General features: G+C 41.0%; 1 protein-coding gene across 1 annotated transcript in view; it reads right to left on the reverse strand.

The window, feature by feature from the left end:
* Window positions 1–15,923, reverse strand: part of LOC142184490 (rho GTPase-activating protein 6-like) — a 57,028-nt gene extending 41,105 nt beyond the window's left edge. The window contains exons 1-4 of the mRNA XM_075259380.1: window positions 15,836–15,923; window positions 15,558–15,688; window positions 15,270–15,317; window positions 6,860–7,086 (exon numbers count right to left, since the gene is read on the reverse strand). Coding sequence (XP_075115481.1) covers window positions 6,860–7,086; window positions 15,270–15,317; window positions 15,558–15,688; window positions 15,836–15,858 — 429 coding nt within the window. The 5' untranslated portion in view covers window positions 15,859–15,923. The remainder of the gene's footprint in view (window positions 1–6,859; window positions 7,087–15,269; window positions 15,318–15,557; window positions 15,689–15,835) is intronic.
* Window positions 15,924–18,936: the final 3,013 nt, after the last annotated feature.

Here is an 18,936-nt window from a genome sequence, read left to right on the forward strand (position 1 = left end):
CCAATATTTTCCCACACCTTTCCAATGAATTCTGCTCAGTATTTCCTATGAAAACACAATGAGGTCATCCTGTATACAGACTCTCCTAGTTTGTCTTTCCTGATAACATCATATGAGCTGCGCAAGAAGCTTTCAGCCAAAGTTCATAAAACACGTATATTATTCTCTTTACAACACCTACAGGATACTTACATAGCAAAACCATCGTTTTTTTAGACTTGTCTAAAAATAGAAAAAAGGGTTTTATTGTCTATTTTATAGTTTCATAAGCAGCTTCGCTCGTGTTGATAGACCGGATAAATAGTTTAATAGTTCATGATGATGGAAAAGATAGAGATCAGCTAAATCCTACAGCACGGATTCAGAAAGGCCCAATGAGGAAGATGCCAACAAATCTTTTCACACACTGAATATGGTAATCTGAATACATTCCTTTGATTAACTTCCCTTATCTGGAAATCTGAAATTCATAACTTTTATTAGAATTTTCATAAAAAGAATTCAGACCCCTCTTGAACTTGTTTAATGGGATTCTATTTAGCTATCACCACCGCACTGCAGAGCACATTACAGTGATAAACAACATGCCTTCTTATAGATGTCACTTTTGTAGATTTGCAGAACTTGGAAATGATTCAGTTGGTGCACGGGGGGAGGATTCAGCCCTGGACGCGCAGGTCTTGCTACTCAAGGATAGGTTATGTCCCACTGCTCAAGGTGTTTTAGGCATGAGGTGGTGCAATGGGGACGTTCCTTACCACCCAGCCATGATGCTGAGCAGTGGGGAACACCCCCCCCCCCCCCCAGTACTAGTTTATGGATGAGTACAGTCAGGAAGGGGAAGGAGACGGTCCACTCCACTTAGCGTCATGGATGGATGTTAAGGAACGCCCCCTCACAGTGTAGCGATGATATTTAGTAAAGTAGAAGTTGTATGCAGTATATTGTTAGATTTTTACTGTACTTAAATCTCCATATACTATTCTGTTCATGCCAGGATTGACAAACTAATCAAGAGGGAAAGGACGGTGGTGGGGCAAAAGCATGAAAGATGGTGTACTATACTGTGGCAGAAGACCTTAAGGAAACTCAAAGTAACCCCTGTGCCCCCTTCATCAAATCCTCCTGAGTCAACTTAGTTTGTTTAGCAGAAGGCTGCACTGTGGTAGGGAAAGGTTTGGGAAATCATTTATCATTCCACCAATCTCACGCTAAAAACTCAAATGAATAGTGTTCAAATGGGGCGTGCCAACCATTAACTATATGTCCTGGACTAGTGCCCCCCCTCCACTGTATATCTTCTGACTTGCTATAATGCAACTGTGATTATGTTATATAAGTTACGTTATGCTATGTGTTTTATCGAGCCAATGAATCACTAACTTCCCTTTGGAAAGTATTTTGTGTCATTCTATTTTATTCCATTTATTTTTTTTAATGAGGCTATTTAACATGCAAAAAATAAAAAATATCCTGTAACCACAATATTTTCATGTCAGGGAATGTAGTGGGGGTGGTTCATACTTGGAAATTTTAAACCCACTGCACCCAGAATACAATCCCATGAATAAATATAGTAGCTGCCAATAGAGTGCTGGCGTGAAATTATTTGACCTGGCTTTGACATATACAGTGCTCAGTCTGACCATATTGTCATTTACACATAGTGTAAGTGCCATGATTTGGCTGTGTCGTTTGACATTAACTGCAATTGCAATTTTTAATCCGCTACCTGTGATCTTATCTTCAAACAGGGAACAACTTGTTGAATCCTAATTACATAATTGTATGTTCAGAGGCTTAACGTAAACAACAAGATACAATGTTACATTGTTCCAATCTATACATTTGTGACATTTGTATTACAGATATCATTACCCATATATGTATCAGTATATCTATTCTATCTAACTTAATGTACCGCAACAGAACTTTTACTTACACAAGATAAATTTGTTGAAAAAATTTCTGTAACTGAAAATTAGTTCCATTTACACACGTGGACAAAATTGTCTGTACCCTCATTTAATGAACGAAAAACCCACAATGGTCCCAGAAATAACTTGATTCTGACAAAAGTAATAGTAAAAATTGTTGACAAGCCACAAAGCTTCTGGGAGAATGTCCTATGAACAGATGAGACAAAAATCGAACTTTTTTGACAAGGCACATCAGCTTGACAGACACATTAAGCATATCTTGAAACACTGTCCCTACTGTGAAACATGGAGGGGGCTCTGTTATGTTCTGGGGCTGCTTTGCTGTATCTGGCACAAGGTGTCTTGAATCTATGCAGGGTACAATGAAATCTCAAGACTATCAAGGGATTCTAGAGAGAAATGTGCTGCCCAGTGTCAGAAAGCTTGGTCTTAGTTGTAGGTCATGGGTCTTGCAACAGGATAATGGCCCAAAAGACACAGCTAAAAACACCCAAGAATGGCTAAGAGGAAAACTAATCTGAAGTAGCCTTCTATGAGCCCTCACCTAAATCCTATTGAGCATCTTTGGAAGGATCTGAAACATGGCGTCTGGAAAAGGTCCCCTTCAAACCCGAGACAACTGGAGAAGTTTGCTCATGAGGAGGGGCCAAATACCTGTTTGGAGGGGCAGATGTCTTATTGACAGTTACAGGAATTGTGTGATTGCAGGGATTGCCTCAAAAGGTTGTGCAACAAAATATTAAGTAAAGGGAACCAGTTTTGCCTGCTTCATCAGTTTTATGTTTAAAAAAATTCTGTTGATGCGAAAAGCAATGTCTGACTTTTATTTGTTCATTTCCATAGAATTTTTATTTATTCAGATTCAGGTTATTTCTGTGACCATTTTGGATTTAGATTTCTCTTTGGTGCTTTCATTTTTTCATTGTCAGTTGACAAAAATAAACTATTAACACTTCCATTTTTGTCTTAGATACACGTCCACATTTTGTGGACCAGTGAGGTCTGTGATAATCACGGACTGCATGCGAAACTCATTTCCATAAGGTTGGTTATGGAGGACCGTGCTGCAACCAGCCTGCTGTGAGTTAAAAGCACAGGCGGCACACAGGGGACACGGGGATGTCCCATTTAATTAAATGAATAGAAGCCACAAAGCACGGGCTGCAAAATAGGCCAGGAATAGGACCCGTTTTATATTTTGTGGCCTGGACTGTCAGCCCGCACACAAGACCGTGAAATTCACAGTCATGTGTACGGGCCCATAGAAAAGAATGGCTCCGTATGCTATCCGTGAAATACATGGAATGGTAAATATATAGGAAGTTCTTATACGTCTCGCTTCTGCTCAATCCACTCCTAGCTTTGGCTCAAAAAAACGCAAAAAAAAAAGCTGCGTTTCCACAATGTGGCACCTTAGCTTAAGATCGGGGCCCCACGTGCTGTACATGCCGTGATTTGGCCGTGGCGGAAAGCCATGGAAAAAATCACGGCATTTTACAGTCAGAGCAAAGAGGATGGGGTTCTAGCGAATCCCATGCCCACTTTGCAGTGAAAAACTGTGCTGCAGACACGCCACGATTTCCAAAACCAGTGTGGTTTTGGAAATCACAGCATGTCAATTACACCTACGGAAATGCCGGCGGTTTCCGCATAGGTATAATTGTTCTGCGCAGTGTCCACACGATTCATGCAGAGAGAAAAGTACTACAAGCAGCATTATTTGTGCGGACAGTGCGCAGAAAGCACACAGACCCTATTATAATCTATGGTGTCTGTGTAGATTTTTAGGTAACCACTTTTTAATGCATTCGGTATTCCGTTTGGGGGGGGGGGGGTTCGCCTAGTGGGCTCCCCAAATGGAGTACCAAAAGCTGATGTGAACCAGGCCTAATAGGTCGGTACTGTATATCAAGGCTGTAGCAAATTGTCTTAACTTGTTTCAATCTTTGTTTAATTATTTGCTTATGCTACTAAGACTAGTGAGTAATTAAACACAGATTGATAGGCTTTGCAACATAAACTAAATATTTGTTTTATCTGGACTGGGAGTATTACTGTTAACGTTTCTAAAGTAAGTTAACCTAATTTAAATTAAATGAAAGGGGTTGTCCAGGATATATATGTATTGTTCTTTTAGGACAGGTGAATAAAATAAATAAAATACATACTCATTAGTGCTGCAGTGCCTCCCGTATCTACAGTACTCTCTTCCGGTGGAAGTCTCCACCGCACGTGACCACCGAGGCCAATCGGGGCCTTAGTGAAGGATTACTACCTGTGATGTATCGGGAGAAAGGTGAGTGGGTTTTTTTTGTTTTTTTTGTTTTTTTTTAAACTTTTTTCACCTTCTGTAATCTATAAAAATAAAAAATATAAACAACGAAAACAACCACCCATTTAATTTATCATATATGCTCGAGTATAAGCTGAGTTTTTCAGCAAAGTTTTTGTGCTGAAAAAGCCCCCCTCGGCTTATACTTTTTTTTTTTTTTTGAGGGGGGTGGGGGGGGGGTGTCTATGACCAGCCACAATCGTAATGTATAGAATCTCCCATAAAATAGTGGGGAAAAAAAGCTTTAAAAAATATAATAAAAAAATAAAATAAATAAAAGTTGTAAATCCCTCCTTTCCCTAGAATACATATAAAAGTAGGAAATGATTGTGAAACACATACGCATTAGGTATCCCTGTGTCTGAAATTGCCTGGTCTACTGAAAATAGGGGATCTGCAGTATTCCTATTCTGTCAGGAAGGGGTTAATAGGAGCACTGCAGATACCGTATAGTCAGCCAGGCTGAATTCCAAGTGGGGGAAAAAAAAAACCAGTCCTCAAGCTCAGGGAAGGGGCAGACAGACAACCAAAACACCCCCTCCCCTTCCCCAGCACCCAGCAACTACTGCACCCAAAAACTCCGAACATTTTAATTTTTGAAATTTTCCAGTAGCTGCTGCATTCCCCCCCCCCCCCCCCCCCGGGCTTATACTCGAGTCAATAAGTTTTCACAGTTTTTGTGGTAAAATTAGGGGCCTTGGCTTATATTCAGGTCGGCTTATACTCAAGTATATACAGTAATTTATTTTAATTTAATTTGTATACTTCATTTTGCAAAATTACAAAGTAATACCTGAAAGCTATATTTTTCACCTTCCCCTGCCAAATTAAAAAAAAATAATTTTCATCTTGGACCAGTGGCGTAACTAGGAATGGCGGGGCCCCGTGGCAAACTTTTGACATGCCCCCCCAACTGACACCGAAGACCTCGAACAACCCCCTCCTACGCATTCCTGCATTCTCTATTATGCCCCATAGTGGCCCCTGCACACAGTATTATGTCCCTTAGTGGCCGTGCACACACTATTATGTCCCTCAGTGACCCCTCCACACAGTATTATCCCCCATAGTGGCCCCTGCACACAGTATTATCCCCCATAGTGGCCCCTCCACACAGTATTGTACCCTATAGTGGCTCCTGCACACAGTATTATTCCCCATAGTGGACCCTGCACACAGTATTATCCCCCATAGTGGCCCCTGCACACAGTATTATCCCCCATAGTGGCCCCTCCACACAGTATTATCCCCCATAGTGGCCCCTGCACACAGTATTATCCCCCATAGTGGCCCCTGCCACAGTATTATCCCCCATAGTGGCCCCTGCACACAGTATTATGTCCCACTGTGGACACCCATAAACAATTATTATACTCTGGGGTCTAATATTTTTCCCACATGGTCAACCCTTACCTGACATGAAAGTTAAAAAAAAATAAATTAAAAAAATTTAAAGTTAAACCACCCCCCCTTTCCTGAAATCAAATATATAAATAAACTAAATTGCATACACATTAGGTATCTCTGGGTCTGAAAATGCCCAATCTATAAAGTTTTAAAAATTAACCAAAATAATACCAAACAGAGTGTGTATATAAGTATACCTCCTGTGAGGTCTCCTCAATCTAGGAAATGCACTGCTCCCCTGTGGCTGCATCCACAAGCTTGATTTATGATCTATGATTTTTGCATAGTCTATTTTGGTTTGAAACTTTTTTTTTTTTTTAAACTCTTCCTATACAGAGAACTTTAATGGGAAAAAACTATTTTGAATAAAAATAAATAAATTATCAGACATTTCACAAAATGGTATAAATAAAAAGTACATCTGTCCCTGCAACAAAAAAAGACGCTTATACAGCCCCCTAAATGAATATATAAAAACGTTATGGGTGTCAAAATATTTATATTTCAAAGTTTGGGATTTTTCTAAAGGTATTAAATTGAAGAAAAACTCTATAAATTTGATACCAATTATCTCCGTGATCCTGCCGATCCACAGAATATAGGCAACATGTCATTGTAACTGTTCACAGTGAATGAACCATGATTTGTACCCCAAAATAATGCCATTAAACATTACAATTTGTCCCATGAAAAAAACAAGCCCTCACATTAATAGAAAAAAAAAAAATTTACATTTTTTTAAAGTTTTTCACGGAAATATCAAACCAATGAAAGTCTATGGGTTAGTATAAAAAAAAAAAAAAAAAAAAAAAAAAAAAATGAATGGACTCAGACATACAAAATATCGAAAATGAAAGACAAAGAAAAAGTTGATCTGCTTTTAATGGACTAAAAAATTGCATCCACTGGTGGGGTGCTGTTCGTGAAAAGCATGTCTGCAGAAGTGCATGTGTGAATAAGGCCTAAGTCTTGTGGCTTATCATATACAGTAAGTCAATGCAATAAAAAAAAAAAAAAGCAGCAGGTCCTATAAAATTTAGGGTGGAAACATTGTATTGTTTTTCTGGAATTCTGTTTAGTCTGAACCCCGCACTTCAGTAAAATAGTTCCAACAAAGAAATGATTTTGGTGTGCAGTAAAACAGATAGAATAGTTATTTTACAAAGTTAAGATTTCTCACCCTTCTTCTTGTCTGTGTTGCACCGTATCTGAATATAGATGATAAAGGAAGGTCCATTAACATGCCTGGGTCAGATGTCCGTTGTGTTTGTACCAGAAAACTTAAGACGCTGCTCTCAACTTCAACACATACTCTTCTATTTCGAACAGGAAGAATGCGCTGACGTTCTACCCGATCCTGGGCAATAACGTCTGAGAGAGTCAACCCAAATAATCCACGTGGAGTATCTGGAGGTTAATGGAACAAAAAAATATAAAATTTACAAACAACAAAAAAAAACACAAAAAAATGCTTGGACCCAGAAAAAATTATTGCAAGTGATCACTTCTATTCATTCTCCCTCCCTGCTCAAACAACTGGTGGGAGCTTCACTGTTAATACTTGCAAATAAGCAGGGTGGGTGCTGTCTGCAACTAGGACGGACCTCACACATCCGCGGATATAGATGTGTGAATGAGGCCTTACATGCTTTGGATACTATCAATGAGGTTAATGGTTATCTGAGGAACGTTACGTCACACCGAGAGCACTTGGGTATGAAAATCACCAAGATTAGCTATTTCAGATTGCGGACCAATGACAACCCACATGTGCTCGATAGGAGACAAAAAGATGTTGCAGGCCATGATAGCATGTTTAGGCCAGGCAGCATCTATTACAATACTCTTATGGCTTGTTCTTGGTGTTGCAATGTCAATGTTCATGACTGTATATCTATTTCATTGAGTCTGGACCAATCACTAGAATGGTCATAAATATATTATGCAAGGTTATTTTCTAGATATTGTTTACTTCTCAATGAAAGGGACTATAGGGCTGCAGTACAGTCAGTCGCTACTATGATAAGGTCATAGTCGCGTTTATGACTAATTGATCAATAATATCGGGTAACTGTCGTTGTCCTAATTGATTAGGCTGAGTGCCAGGCGGTAAAGAAGTTACAGCACTCTATGTATTGGTATTCGTTGTTTTCTCAACCAAAGAATGTGTGCTGACGCACCTTTATTCAAGAACACAGGGGTTAAATAGTAGCAAAGAAAGGAAGTAATATAACAACAACGTAAGTTTTCATATTCATTCCTGATTGGTATGGGACATCTCAATCAAACAGAAAAAAATTTAAGCAGTGCCATATATAGCCAGCTACTCCCGGTCCTGTGTGGTAACCTTGGGGAGCTGTCTTGTGGCAGCAAGCCAAGCATTTGTTTTTCTTGCACCCATCTTGGATACAGATGCCATCTTATCATTTAACATTATACCAGTTTCAAGCATAAGCAACTATATCTAGCATTCAACTTTACATGATTATAAACCTCACATTTAATAGGGTATATTGTTTTTTGTAACATATAGACAGGGCTATATGCTAGCATATCACAAAGATAAAAGATCAATAATATTCCCTTTTTGGGCTGAAAAAATTTAAACAGCAAGAAAAGTTAAAAAACAAAAGAATAAACAATTAATTTTTTCAATATTAATTGGGAGACATCAATAAATATAAATCTCTGTGGGATATATATATATAAGCATATCATCAATCTGCAGTATATAGCAATTATTTCTCTGTTTTTGAACATACAAAATACATACATTTCCAGAGAATCAGACGAATCACTAAAAATGAGGCTGGGCTTTGTAATGGGTCCCGCTTTGTATTTTCCTATGTGGCAGTATTATATAGCGTTATGCGCTGCACTGCTCTGTTAGGGCCATTATCTCTCAGTCCTGTGCTATTACCTACTGAGTTATTTTTATTTTATAAGCTGATGATGTTTATTTAATTGACCCGCACGTTTGGAGTTCTACATGTATCATGTGCTACCCATTTTAAACAACTAGATATTAATAATATGAATTTATCTACTACTCTATGTATCTGTTTATTTTGAATAGATAGGTAAAAGTTTTTTTTGAGAGATTATAGTTTTTTTTATACATAAATTTAAATAAATAGTTATTGAATTTTCAAAAGCACACATAAAAGGTACATAAAGACAGGCAGTACGAAACAGAAGCCCATATAGCCAGTGAATCAAACAAATGCAAGTATAGGTGTATCCCAGGAAACCTTTATTACATATCAGGAATAAAAGAGTAACAAAGGGGAAGGGGGAGGCGAGGACCAACCTACGAGATAACAGTATGTGTATATTGGTACAAGTTAAATAGGGAGAGTTCAGTAAACAATTTGATAATTTGAAATGGAGCAGGACGCGTAACCAGTTTCCTAGAAGCCATCATAAGTTGATCCTTCACACGGTAAAAGTGTATTCGAGCAATGAAGCAGTGAAGATGAAGTAAAGTCGGAGGAGGAGCCATTGGTGATTGAGTTGGAGTGATTGGGTAGCAACTGAGTGGAAAATTATGGCATAGCTGTCATGGAAATAATGGGGGACCCTTTTTGCCTCTGCAAGCCATTGCCACAAAATAAAATTAAAAGTACAGAGTAACAGGAAGAACAAGACTAGAACAAAAAAGAAGGTCCCTATAGATAAATCCCTATGTGGGAAAAATAAAACTTAATATTTATTATAAATAACTATTAAAAAACGCCTCAGAACTATGTGAGAAAAGTGGTGCTCGTGTGAAAAAACAATAAAAATAGTCAATGACTATATATCAGACAGGACACACATAAATGCTGTGGGGTAAGAACACCTCGAGGAAGCCTCATAGATATAAGATATGTTACAGGCTCCTCACAATGGTGGAATCATTAAAAAAAAAAAAATCAACTTGATGTGAGATATCCACCAACAAAGGGGTTGGGTTGCTGATGTAAAACAACCCCCTTCAAGAGAGGGAACTAAACAAGTATATTTGGATAAATCATCAGTACCCAATAGAGGGTCTGCCCCTGATATTTTTGAGTAGAAAGTAATACAGTTAAATAATGCCAAGTAAAAATGCCAATACAGAACATAGTGTTACGGGCTTCGTTGGTCGATTACAGCAGACAAAATTCTGAGAGTGTGCCCTAGATGGGAAGTCTTCCTGATGTAAAAGTAAAGTCTCTCTGCTCACTGGAGATGGTGGTCTGGGATATGCACCAACATCTAATCCGTGGAGAAAATTAGTATGGAGAGCCATTCCACAGTGTGTAGCTGGAATAAGTTCTCTGCCAGAGAGAGTTAACCTAGGGCTGGGTGAAATTATAACTGCAGATTTAGGCAGCTGTTCCACAATAGGTCAAGGTGAGAAGCCCCCCTGATGGATGAGTAGGGGGCTCAGAACTCCCTTCCCCAGGTGTGGTGCAGAAAATATGATTGCGCAGAGGAGCAATGGAGGGCCAGAAGTGATGAAATATAGTCCTTTGGCAACAGAGTAGGTGCTGCAACCTTTAGTAATCTGGGAAGGCTAGGATGGAGGGTTCCACCTATACTGTGATAAGTAAAGGGCTAAGAAAGTGTTCCTATGATATGAGATTCACCGCAGGAGCTAGCTGCAGGTCGATGAAGATGTGGACTTGAGCTTGTCCTGTTTATGTCAAGGTACCTGGCCTTAGAATATGTAGCAGGAAGAGGAGTTGGAGGATGACAGGCAGCTGTTTTAAGATGGAGGGTTGCAACCTAGTTGGTCAGTGGCATTGAGGACACCGGAGGATGCATCAATAGCCGTGGGCCCAGGGACGCCGCCGCTCGTAGGTTTGCCTGGATGGCAAGCAGCGAGAGATGGTGGACGCGGGCGGGGGTGCCAGAGTCGCGAGGTACACCGGCAGAGACAAGGTCCCCTCCACAGCTAGTTAACTCCTGTCTTTCAAGGATTCCTCCTGGAGCAGTGGAGGATCACCTGCATAGTCAGTCCAGATGTCTTGGCTTTCCCCATTTAGAGGGCAGGTAGCTCCAGTGGACTCTGAGGAGTCTTCCAGACAGCATAAGCAGGCCAGTGTTACATGAATGCAACGATGCTAAGATGGCGGCACATTGAAGATGGAGGAATATTACCCCATAATAGCACATGGAGGCTTTTGAGAGAGCCTTGGGGTATCTCAGAGTGCACATGGGTTAGGATAATGTAATTTAGCACTGGACTGATAATGCTAAGGTTAGGAGCTCAGAACAGAACATCCTCTCACTTGGCTGGTTAGCCATGCTCCCTATACAAGGTATTTTATTTGCACTCTGATATATGTATATTATATACTGTATATCTATATCAATTATATTTTATATTTATTTATATTAATTATCCAACTACATGTTTGCTAAAGATTATCACATGTGGTTACTAATTAGTTAATTAGAATGCTGCCTCCACCCGTGTATGGGAGGATATTCAAACTTACTTGTACCCTCACTTTGATTACATGTCTATTGATTTGATAAAGGGGTCATCCTCGAAACACGTGGTCTTGGACATTCTTTTTTTTGTTGATTGCTACAACCTGGCGAGAGGCGCGGACCATGGTTAGCTTTATTCGTAGGACCAATTGGCTCTATCCACTTATTTCCCGTTAGATTTGCTTTGAACCCCCAAGGATCCAGTGTCCTCCACTCAACTTTAATGTATATAATGATTTAGTGGTTGAGACTTGTTACAACCAAAGCAGGTGAGCACTCTACCTAAAGATAAAGAGTTTTGGGCCTTGACTGGACAGCTTGAGGGTATTTAGTGACACCTCCCCAACTTGTCAACTCAGCCAGAAAGTATGGATAAATGAGAACTAGTACAAGAAAGGTATAAGAAAATAATCTGCAGAATTGTTAGTTCATGGAGAACACATTAGGTCTGAAAGATACCTCTGTTTTCAAAAGCATCAATTGTTTAACATTGAATATGATAAAATCTTGCAAAGTCTACAAACTTGCCTTTGACAAAGATATGATCAGTGTGTATGGCCACCTTAGGAAACTTGTTAGAGCTAGAAACTAGCAATAAAACAGCTTTAGCATAGTATTCCTCCACTTTTTTTTTTTTTACGGTAGGCATTTGGGCAAACAGTTTTGTCCTGGCACTCGGTGATATTTGTCCGTCATCACTTGGCATTGAGCATGTTGATCTTAGACTTGTATGTAGTTGTTCAGTCTTGAAAAATTCAAGAACTCATTAACATGTGGTGAAACAGAGGACAAAAAATGATGTGCTTCAACAATTTGTAGCCCGTGTTCTTGCGCCACCACTATTTAGCCAAGGTTTGGTTACCCCTAGGAATTTTATCTTTACATAAAAAATTCTCAAGAAATTCAAAGCAATAAGAGAGATGTTACTAGAGAAATCCATTAATCAATAAGGTGTGCCATAGATCCTTGTAACAGAGACTCAAATTAAAGGGGCTCTATCATTGGGAAACGTCATTTTTAGCTAAGCACATACTTGGATAGCCTTTAGAAAGGCTAATCCACACATTCCTTTTGTATATAAATTGCATCAGTAGATTTTGAATAAGCCCATTTTTATTCATATGCTAATTAGTTTCTCAGTGCACCCGGAAGTGTCTGTGATCACAGTCTGCTCTATGTATAGCAGAGATGAGTCATCAGTACAGCAGCCTCTGCTGTACATACACATAGAAAATAGCAGAGAGGAGTGCACGGTGAGACTATTGGTGCACTGAGAAGCTAATTAGCATATGAATAGAAAATTACATTCAAAAACTACTGAGGCAATTTACATACAAAAGGTGTGTGTGGAATAGTCTTTCTAAAGGCTATGCAAGTATGTTCTTAGCTAAAAATGATGTTTCCCAATGATAGAGCCCCTTTAATACAAGGAATTTCCTTGTACTTAATGCCTCTATGTTTGGTAATATTAGCACCTTCTGATTAAGGCAGAGCTTACATTACCGTTGGATTGCATTATGAAGGTGTCCGTTAAAAAATAATAATAATAAGGACACCTATCATAACAGACAGCAAGGGCTCGTTCACATCTGCGCCCCGGGTCTCCGTTCCAAAACTGGGCAGGAAACGGAAACCTGCAGGCATTTTTCAAACCCATTCATTTGAACGGGTTTGAAAAGTGCCCAGCCATGAGCGCCGGTGAGCGTTTTGTGCTCTCCACAATGAAATCGTTTTTTTTTAACCGGACACAAAGTCGGACATGCAGAACTTTGTGTCCGGTTAAAAAAAATGGCTTCACCGCGGAGAGCACAAAACTCTCACCGGCACTCACGGCCGGACACGGTCTGACAGGTTTCCGTCTTCTGTCTGCAGAAGACGGAAACCTGAGAACAGAGACCGAGGCGCTGGTGTGCAGTCCATTGCCCATAGACTTCAATGTTAAATAATAATGGATACTTGCCATCCGTTTTTTTCTAACGGACAGAAAAGTCCTGCATGTAGGATTTTTTTTGTCCACAGGAAAAAAAAACGGACTTGGGTGTAAACAGACACAAACGGAGACTAACGGACACAAGATAAAATCCCAATGAAATTAATGGAAATTCTGATGGTTCAGCTAATGTCTGTTTCTAAAATCTTGTAACGGACAATAGCTATGGACACTGCTAATGGTCACCAATGGTAGTGTGAATACCTCCTAAAATGTGATTAAAATTAAACTGAGTATTGTTCAACCGTTAATGTGCACCACAACTAACAATTTGGGACAAAATTTTCAGTTATATAACATTCAGTGAACTGATACTGATTATAGTATGGGACGCTACTTTGCTGTTAGGTACGAACTCCTAGCGGCATAGATAATTGTATTGCTAGGAGTTTTGGTCATGTGAATGCAGGGTAAGGCTAAGGCCCCCTGTTACAGAATGCCCCATGTTTTTTTGTTACAGATTTTGCTGTGGTTTTCTGAGTCAAAGTCAGTTGTTAATTTAGCAGAAGGGAGAATTTTAATTGCTTTCCTTTATATTTCTTTTTTTTTTTTTTTGTAGGTTTGGCTTAAAAAAGAAACGTTGAAAAATCTGCAATAGAATGTAGGGCCTTAGGGCTCATTCACATCTGCGCCCGGTCTCAGTTCTGCAGGTTTCCGTTTCCTGCACAAACCAGAGGCAGTAGACGGAAACCTGCAGGACTCTTTCATGAAAGATGTCCGGCCGTGAGCGGCAGTGAGCGTTTTATGCTCTCCGCCGCGAAACCGTTTTTTTTAAAATCGGACATGCAGTACTCTGTGTCCGATTTAAAAAATCCGGTTTGGCGGCGGAGAGCATAAAACGCTCACGGCCAGACCCGCTTTGACAGGTTTCCGTCTTCTGCATGCAGATGACGGTAACCACAGAACGGAGATCGAACGCTAGTGTGAACCTAGCGTAAGCCGAAGAGAGATAGAATTATTGTTACTACTGCAGAAAAGATAAAATCAGACAATCCAGGCCATTGGGCAGGAAACAAGAACAAAAACAAAAATCAATTGTCAAAATGGTCAGCACTAGAGATGAGCGAGTAGTGTTCGATCGAGTAGGTGTTCGATCGAATACTACGGTATTCGAAATACTCGTACTCGATCGAACACTACTAGCTGTTCGAAGTTTAAGGTTCGATGCAGAAACAGCGTTGATTGGCAGAATGCTATACATTCTGCCAATCAACGCTGGTTCTTCTCTTACCTTTTTGAAGTCTTCTCCGCGCTGCATCCCCGCATCTCCTTCCGGGTGGAATTCACTCTGCCTAGGCATCCGGCCTAGGCAGAGCCGTCTGCGCATGCGCAGTCGGCTCTGCTCAGGCGTCGGGCCTGGGCAGAGCCGATTGCGCGTGCGCGTGCATGCGCTTGCATGCCAGCGCATGCGCAGTTGGCTCTGCCTAGGACAGATGCCTAGGCAGAGTGAATTCCACCCGGAAGAAACACGGGGACCCTGCGCCGGGAGAAGACTTCAAGCAGAATCCAGCCCGACCGTCATTCGTGGACTTGGCAAGTATGATTTTAGCGAATTTTGCGTACCCCTGAAATGAGCATTTCCCACTATAATGGGGTTCGAAATCCGTTCGAACAGTGTGCGGCTGTTCGAATCGGATTTCGAACCTCGGATATTTTAGTGTTCGCTCATCTCTAGTCAGCACCGATCGGAATGTATAGTAAGCTTGTGGTACACTTACATATATAATGTATCTCTTGGTATGTAGTGGAGGAATTTACTATCCCCTCTATGCTAGAACACTGGTATAGATGGGAATAATTTTGGTGCATCTTTGGAAGACTGACCTTTTTTGCCACTTCCTGCACCCCATTCGCCACTTTTTATGAAAGGGTGGAAATGGATGGAAAGCAACTCAGGCTGGGACAGGGACAGCTTGGCCTTACAAATGTATTAGAACTCACACCAAAAAACTGCTGTGAGTTATAGAAGTAATCCATGCTAGCTCATGGCTGACATACAGTAGATTTACATTCTGGCGTACTGGTATGTGCATGAATTATTAAAAGCCTGAAGCCTCTTGATAAAGCAAGAGCAGGTAGAGCCTGCCGGGCAACTTTAAACAATTCTACGTAGAACCACTTTACATATAGATGTTACCTTTTCGCTCCTGCCTGCGTTTCACAATTTTCTTTGTATTTTGATAACCTGCAAAAAAAAAGTTTTTTCAGTGGCAGAAGACAGCACAGAAGGACACATTGCTGTCAGTGGTTGCTGCAGCACATTCCAAAGGGAATCCCAAAAATAAACAGATCATTTCCTTTCGGTCTGAGAAAGTGCCCCTCCCCCATTCTCTACTACTGTCACACAACTCCCCTGTGACAACCAAGCTGCACAGACACATGCACACGCTACAGAGCTCCACATGTATTAGTATATAGTATATACCTGGCTTGATGTTGCTGCAGAGTCCTTGTTGCTGAAGATTGTAAAGCGCAATTTCCTGGAGTCGAAACCTCTCCAGCTCAGACAAGCTCTGTAGATGAATGTCAGGTAGACACATAGCCGCCTCCAACATCCTAATAATAAAATAATATCAAATGGCCATGCTATTATACTCATAGCCCCCATAGCATAAAGAAGCCCCATACATGTGCCTGTCCATTAAGCAACTCAACACAATCTGAAGCACCCCCGTTTAGCCTTCCTTAGTTCCCCTTCCTTACCCTCTCTTGTAACTCGGCTCCATTGAGTTCCTTTCCTCAGAAACTATGCAGCCTGCAGGTATCTTCAGTGTTACTGCTTCTCAAGATCTGGAAGACTAAGCAAACAGAAGAGGAGAGTCTGAAAGAGAGGAGGAGGGAGGGGAGGAGAGCTGCATGGGATTTGCCTTTAGAGATTACTCTACAGTTTTTAGGCTAGTATCTTTGTGATGCAATAAATAAAGCAGAATGGGACTTGCTGCTCCAGCCTCTCGAAAGAAATGAGAACGCAACATGATGAAGGGTTAAGAATCGGGATATATTAAACCATAAGGTTTGGGGTTTTTATATAGTAAAACTGCAGTTTTTTTTAAAGAATGTCAGAATAAGAATGTAAAGTATTAGAAAAAAGCTGCAAACAAAATTAAAAACAGATCCCCGCGCGTGCATACGGCTTTATTGGAAAGAAAAAATGTAATAAAAAAGTCAACTGATGTCAAATGAAGTCTGCTTTTTTGGCACAACAGCTGGAAAACAAATACACGAGTTAGGTTATGTTCATATCTGCGTCAGAGGCTCCATTACTATTTCTGTAAATAAAAAATAAATAAAAAAAGCAAAGTAGTGGAGCATGGAACATTATTTTATGTGATAATATTCCGTACACTTAGATGGAACACCGGTGATGGAACTACTACGGCAAACACGTCCATACCACAACTACTCATACTATGGGTTCTCTTCACGATAGTGTGAGAAAAGTCAGGGGAGGTGATGAAACATAAAAAAAACAGCGTTACGTATCTCTCCTGGGTCTCCAATAAGTGTGTGAAGGGGCCACTGTAGGACATTATACTTTGTTGAGGGATCACTATGGGACATTATACTGTATGAAGGGGCCACTGTGGGACATTATACTTTGTTAAGGGGCCCCTATTTGACATTATACTGTGTGAAGATGCCACTATAGAACATTATACTGTGTGGAGGGGCCACTGTGGGACATTATACTGTGTAGAGGAGCTTCTGTGAGATGTTATTTTGTGTGCAGGGGCCACTATGGGACATTATACTGTGTGGAGGGGTCATTATGGGACGTTATACTTTGTGAAGGGAACTCTATTTGGCATTATAATGTGTGAAGGTGCCTCTATAGAATATTATACTGTGTGGAGGGGCCACAATTGGACATTATACTGTGTGAAGGGGCCACATTGGAACATTATGCTGTGTGCAGGGGCCACTGTAAGACTTTATACTGTGTGGAGGGGCTGCTAAGGGAGATTATACTGTATGGAGTGGCCACTATGGGAGATTATTACAGTGTGTAAATGGGGCATTATACTATGTGGGGGCCAGGAAAGGGGGCGCTACGTTGTGTGGGGGCAGGGTGGGGCCCAGTCTTTGTTAGTTAGCCAACTGTGGGACACCATATTTGCCGATACTCCAAGAACATTCAAAAGGCTCCTGAAAAGAGGGGTGACCTCCAGAAGTCCAGGAAGAATGGGCAAATCTCCTAGAATGCTCCTGCATATGTTGGGGTGTCTGTCATTTTACAAGTCACGTGTGCATGTTGTGAGCTGATCACATCCGCAAAAAAGTGGAGTGGAAAGCACATTAGCCTGCCCACATCATAAAATCACATACCATTGGGGGTATGCCTTTTCAAAAGGAAATCATTGCCCAGAAAATTTTGCAATTGTGCATGCCATTCTTCCGGAACCCAACTACAAAATGTTGGAAACCATTTGTATAACCAATGAGCCTCTTTATGATTAAAGGGTCCCATAGGGTGGAGATAGAAACATAGCCTTAGGAAACGGTCACTTTTTTTCATAGGTTTCCTGAATCCACTTGCTTTATCCTATTTGCCTATAGACTCCCAGATATGTGGCTCCTCTATATTAGTAAATTGAAATGGAATGACAGATGACATCATGATTTTATTTTATTTTTATTAAAGGGGTTTCCATGATATTGATAGATGTGGCCTATTCACGATTTACTAAGCACAGCACCGTACATTGTATAATGTCTGTACTTCCAGATGTGATGTCACTAGCCCTAGAAGATGTAGAGTGCAATGTATAGCTCACTTTTGAGTCTGACATAAAAAAAACAGAAATAACATGTGTGCAAGTATTTTAGACACTTTTTAGACATTTTTCCAATGCATATGAAAAAGCGGCAAGTTCTCTTACAAAAGGGGTATATCTCAATCCAATCTTATCTACTATGTAACTTTGAGCGGGAAGAAAGGAGCAGGTTCTACTTCATCTTGGTCCAAGGTGGTCCAAGGTTTTGGCTGCTTAAAGGGATTCTACCACTAAAACACATTTTTTTCTAGTTACCACGTCGAAATAGCCTTTAAAAAGGCTATTCGTCTCTTACCTGTAGAAGTGCTCTCCGCCGCGCCGTTCGTTCAAAATACCGGTTTGTACCGGTATGCTAATGAGTTCTCTCGCAGCGATGGGGGCGTCCCCATCGCAGGAGCAGCGATGGGGGCGTCCCCATTGCAGCTCGAAAACTGACCGCAGCGCCGCCTCTCTGGTCTTCGGTGTCCTCCCCTTGCTTCTTTAGCGTCTGTCGGACACCTGCGCAGTACGCTCTGTTCGGCGAAGATTGCCGAACGTACTGCGCATGCGCGAAATTGCGGTCCCAGCCATAGTGCGGGCACCGCAATTTCGCGCATGCGCAGTACGTTCGGCAATCTTCGCCGAACAGAGCGTACTGCGCAGGAGTCCGACAGACGCTGAAGAAGCAAAGGGAGGACACCGAAGACCAGAGAGGCGGCGCTGCGGTCAGTTTTCGAGCTGCAATGGGGACGCCCCCATCGCTGCGAGAGAACTCATTAGCATACCGGTACAAACCGGTATTTTGAACGAACGGCGCGGCGGAGAGCACTTCTACAGGTAAGAGACGAATAGCCTTTTTAAAGGCTATTCCGACGTGGTAACTAGAAAAAAATGTGTTTTAGTGGTAGAATCCCTTTAATGAATCTCTTTAGGAGTCAGCCGTGAAGACTCCTGAAGACAGGTCTGTCAGCCTGGGAAAGGAGAAAGGACACATCTCACTCAGGAGACTGCTGAAATCTTGGACAAGTGTAAATATAACAGGTTGCTGTT

This window comes from Leptodactylus fuscus, chromosome 11 (assembly GCF_031893055.1).
Source record: "Leptodactylus fuscus isolate aLepFus1 chromosome 11, aLepFus1.hap2, whole genome shotgun sequence".
NCBI classification, from domain to species: Eukaryota; Metazoa; Chordata; class Amphibia; order Anura; family Leptodactylidae; genus Leptodactylus; species Leptodactylus fuscus.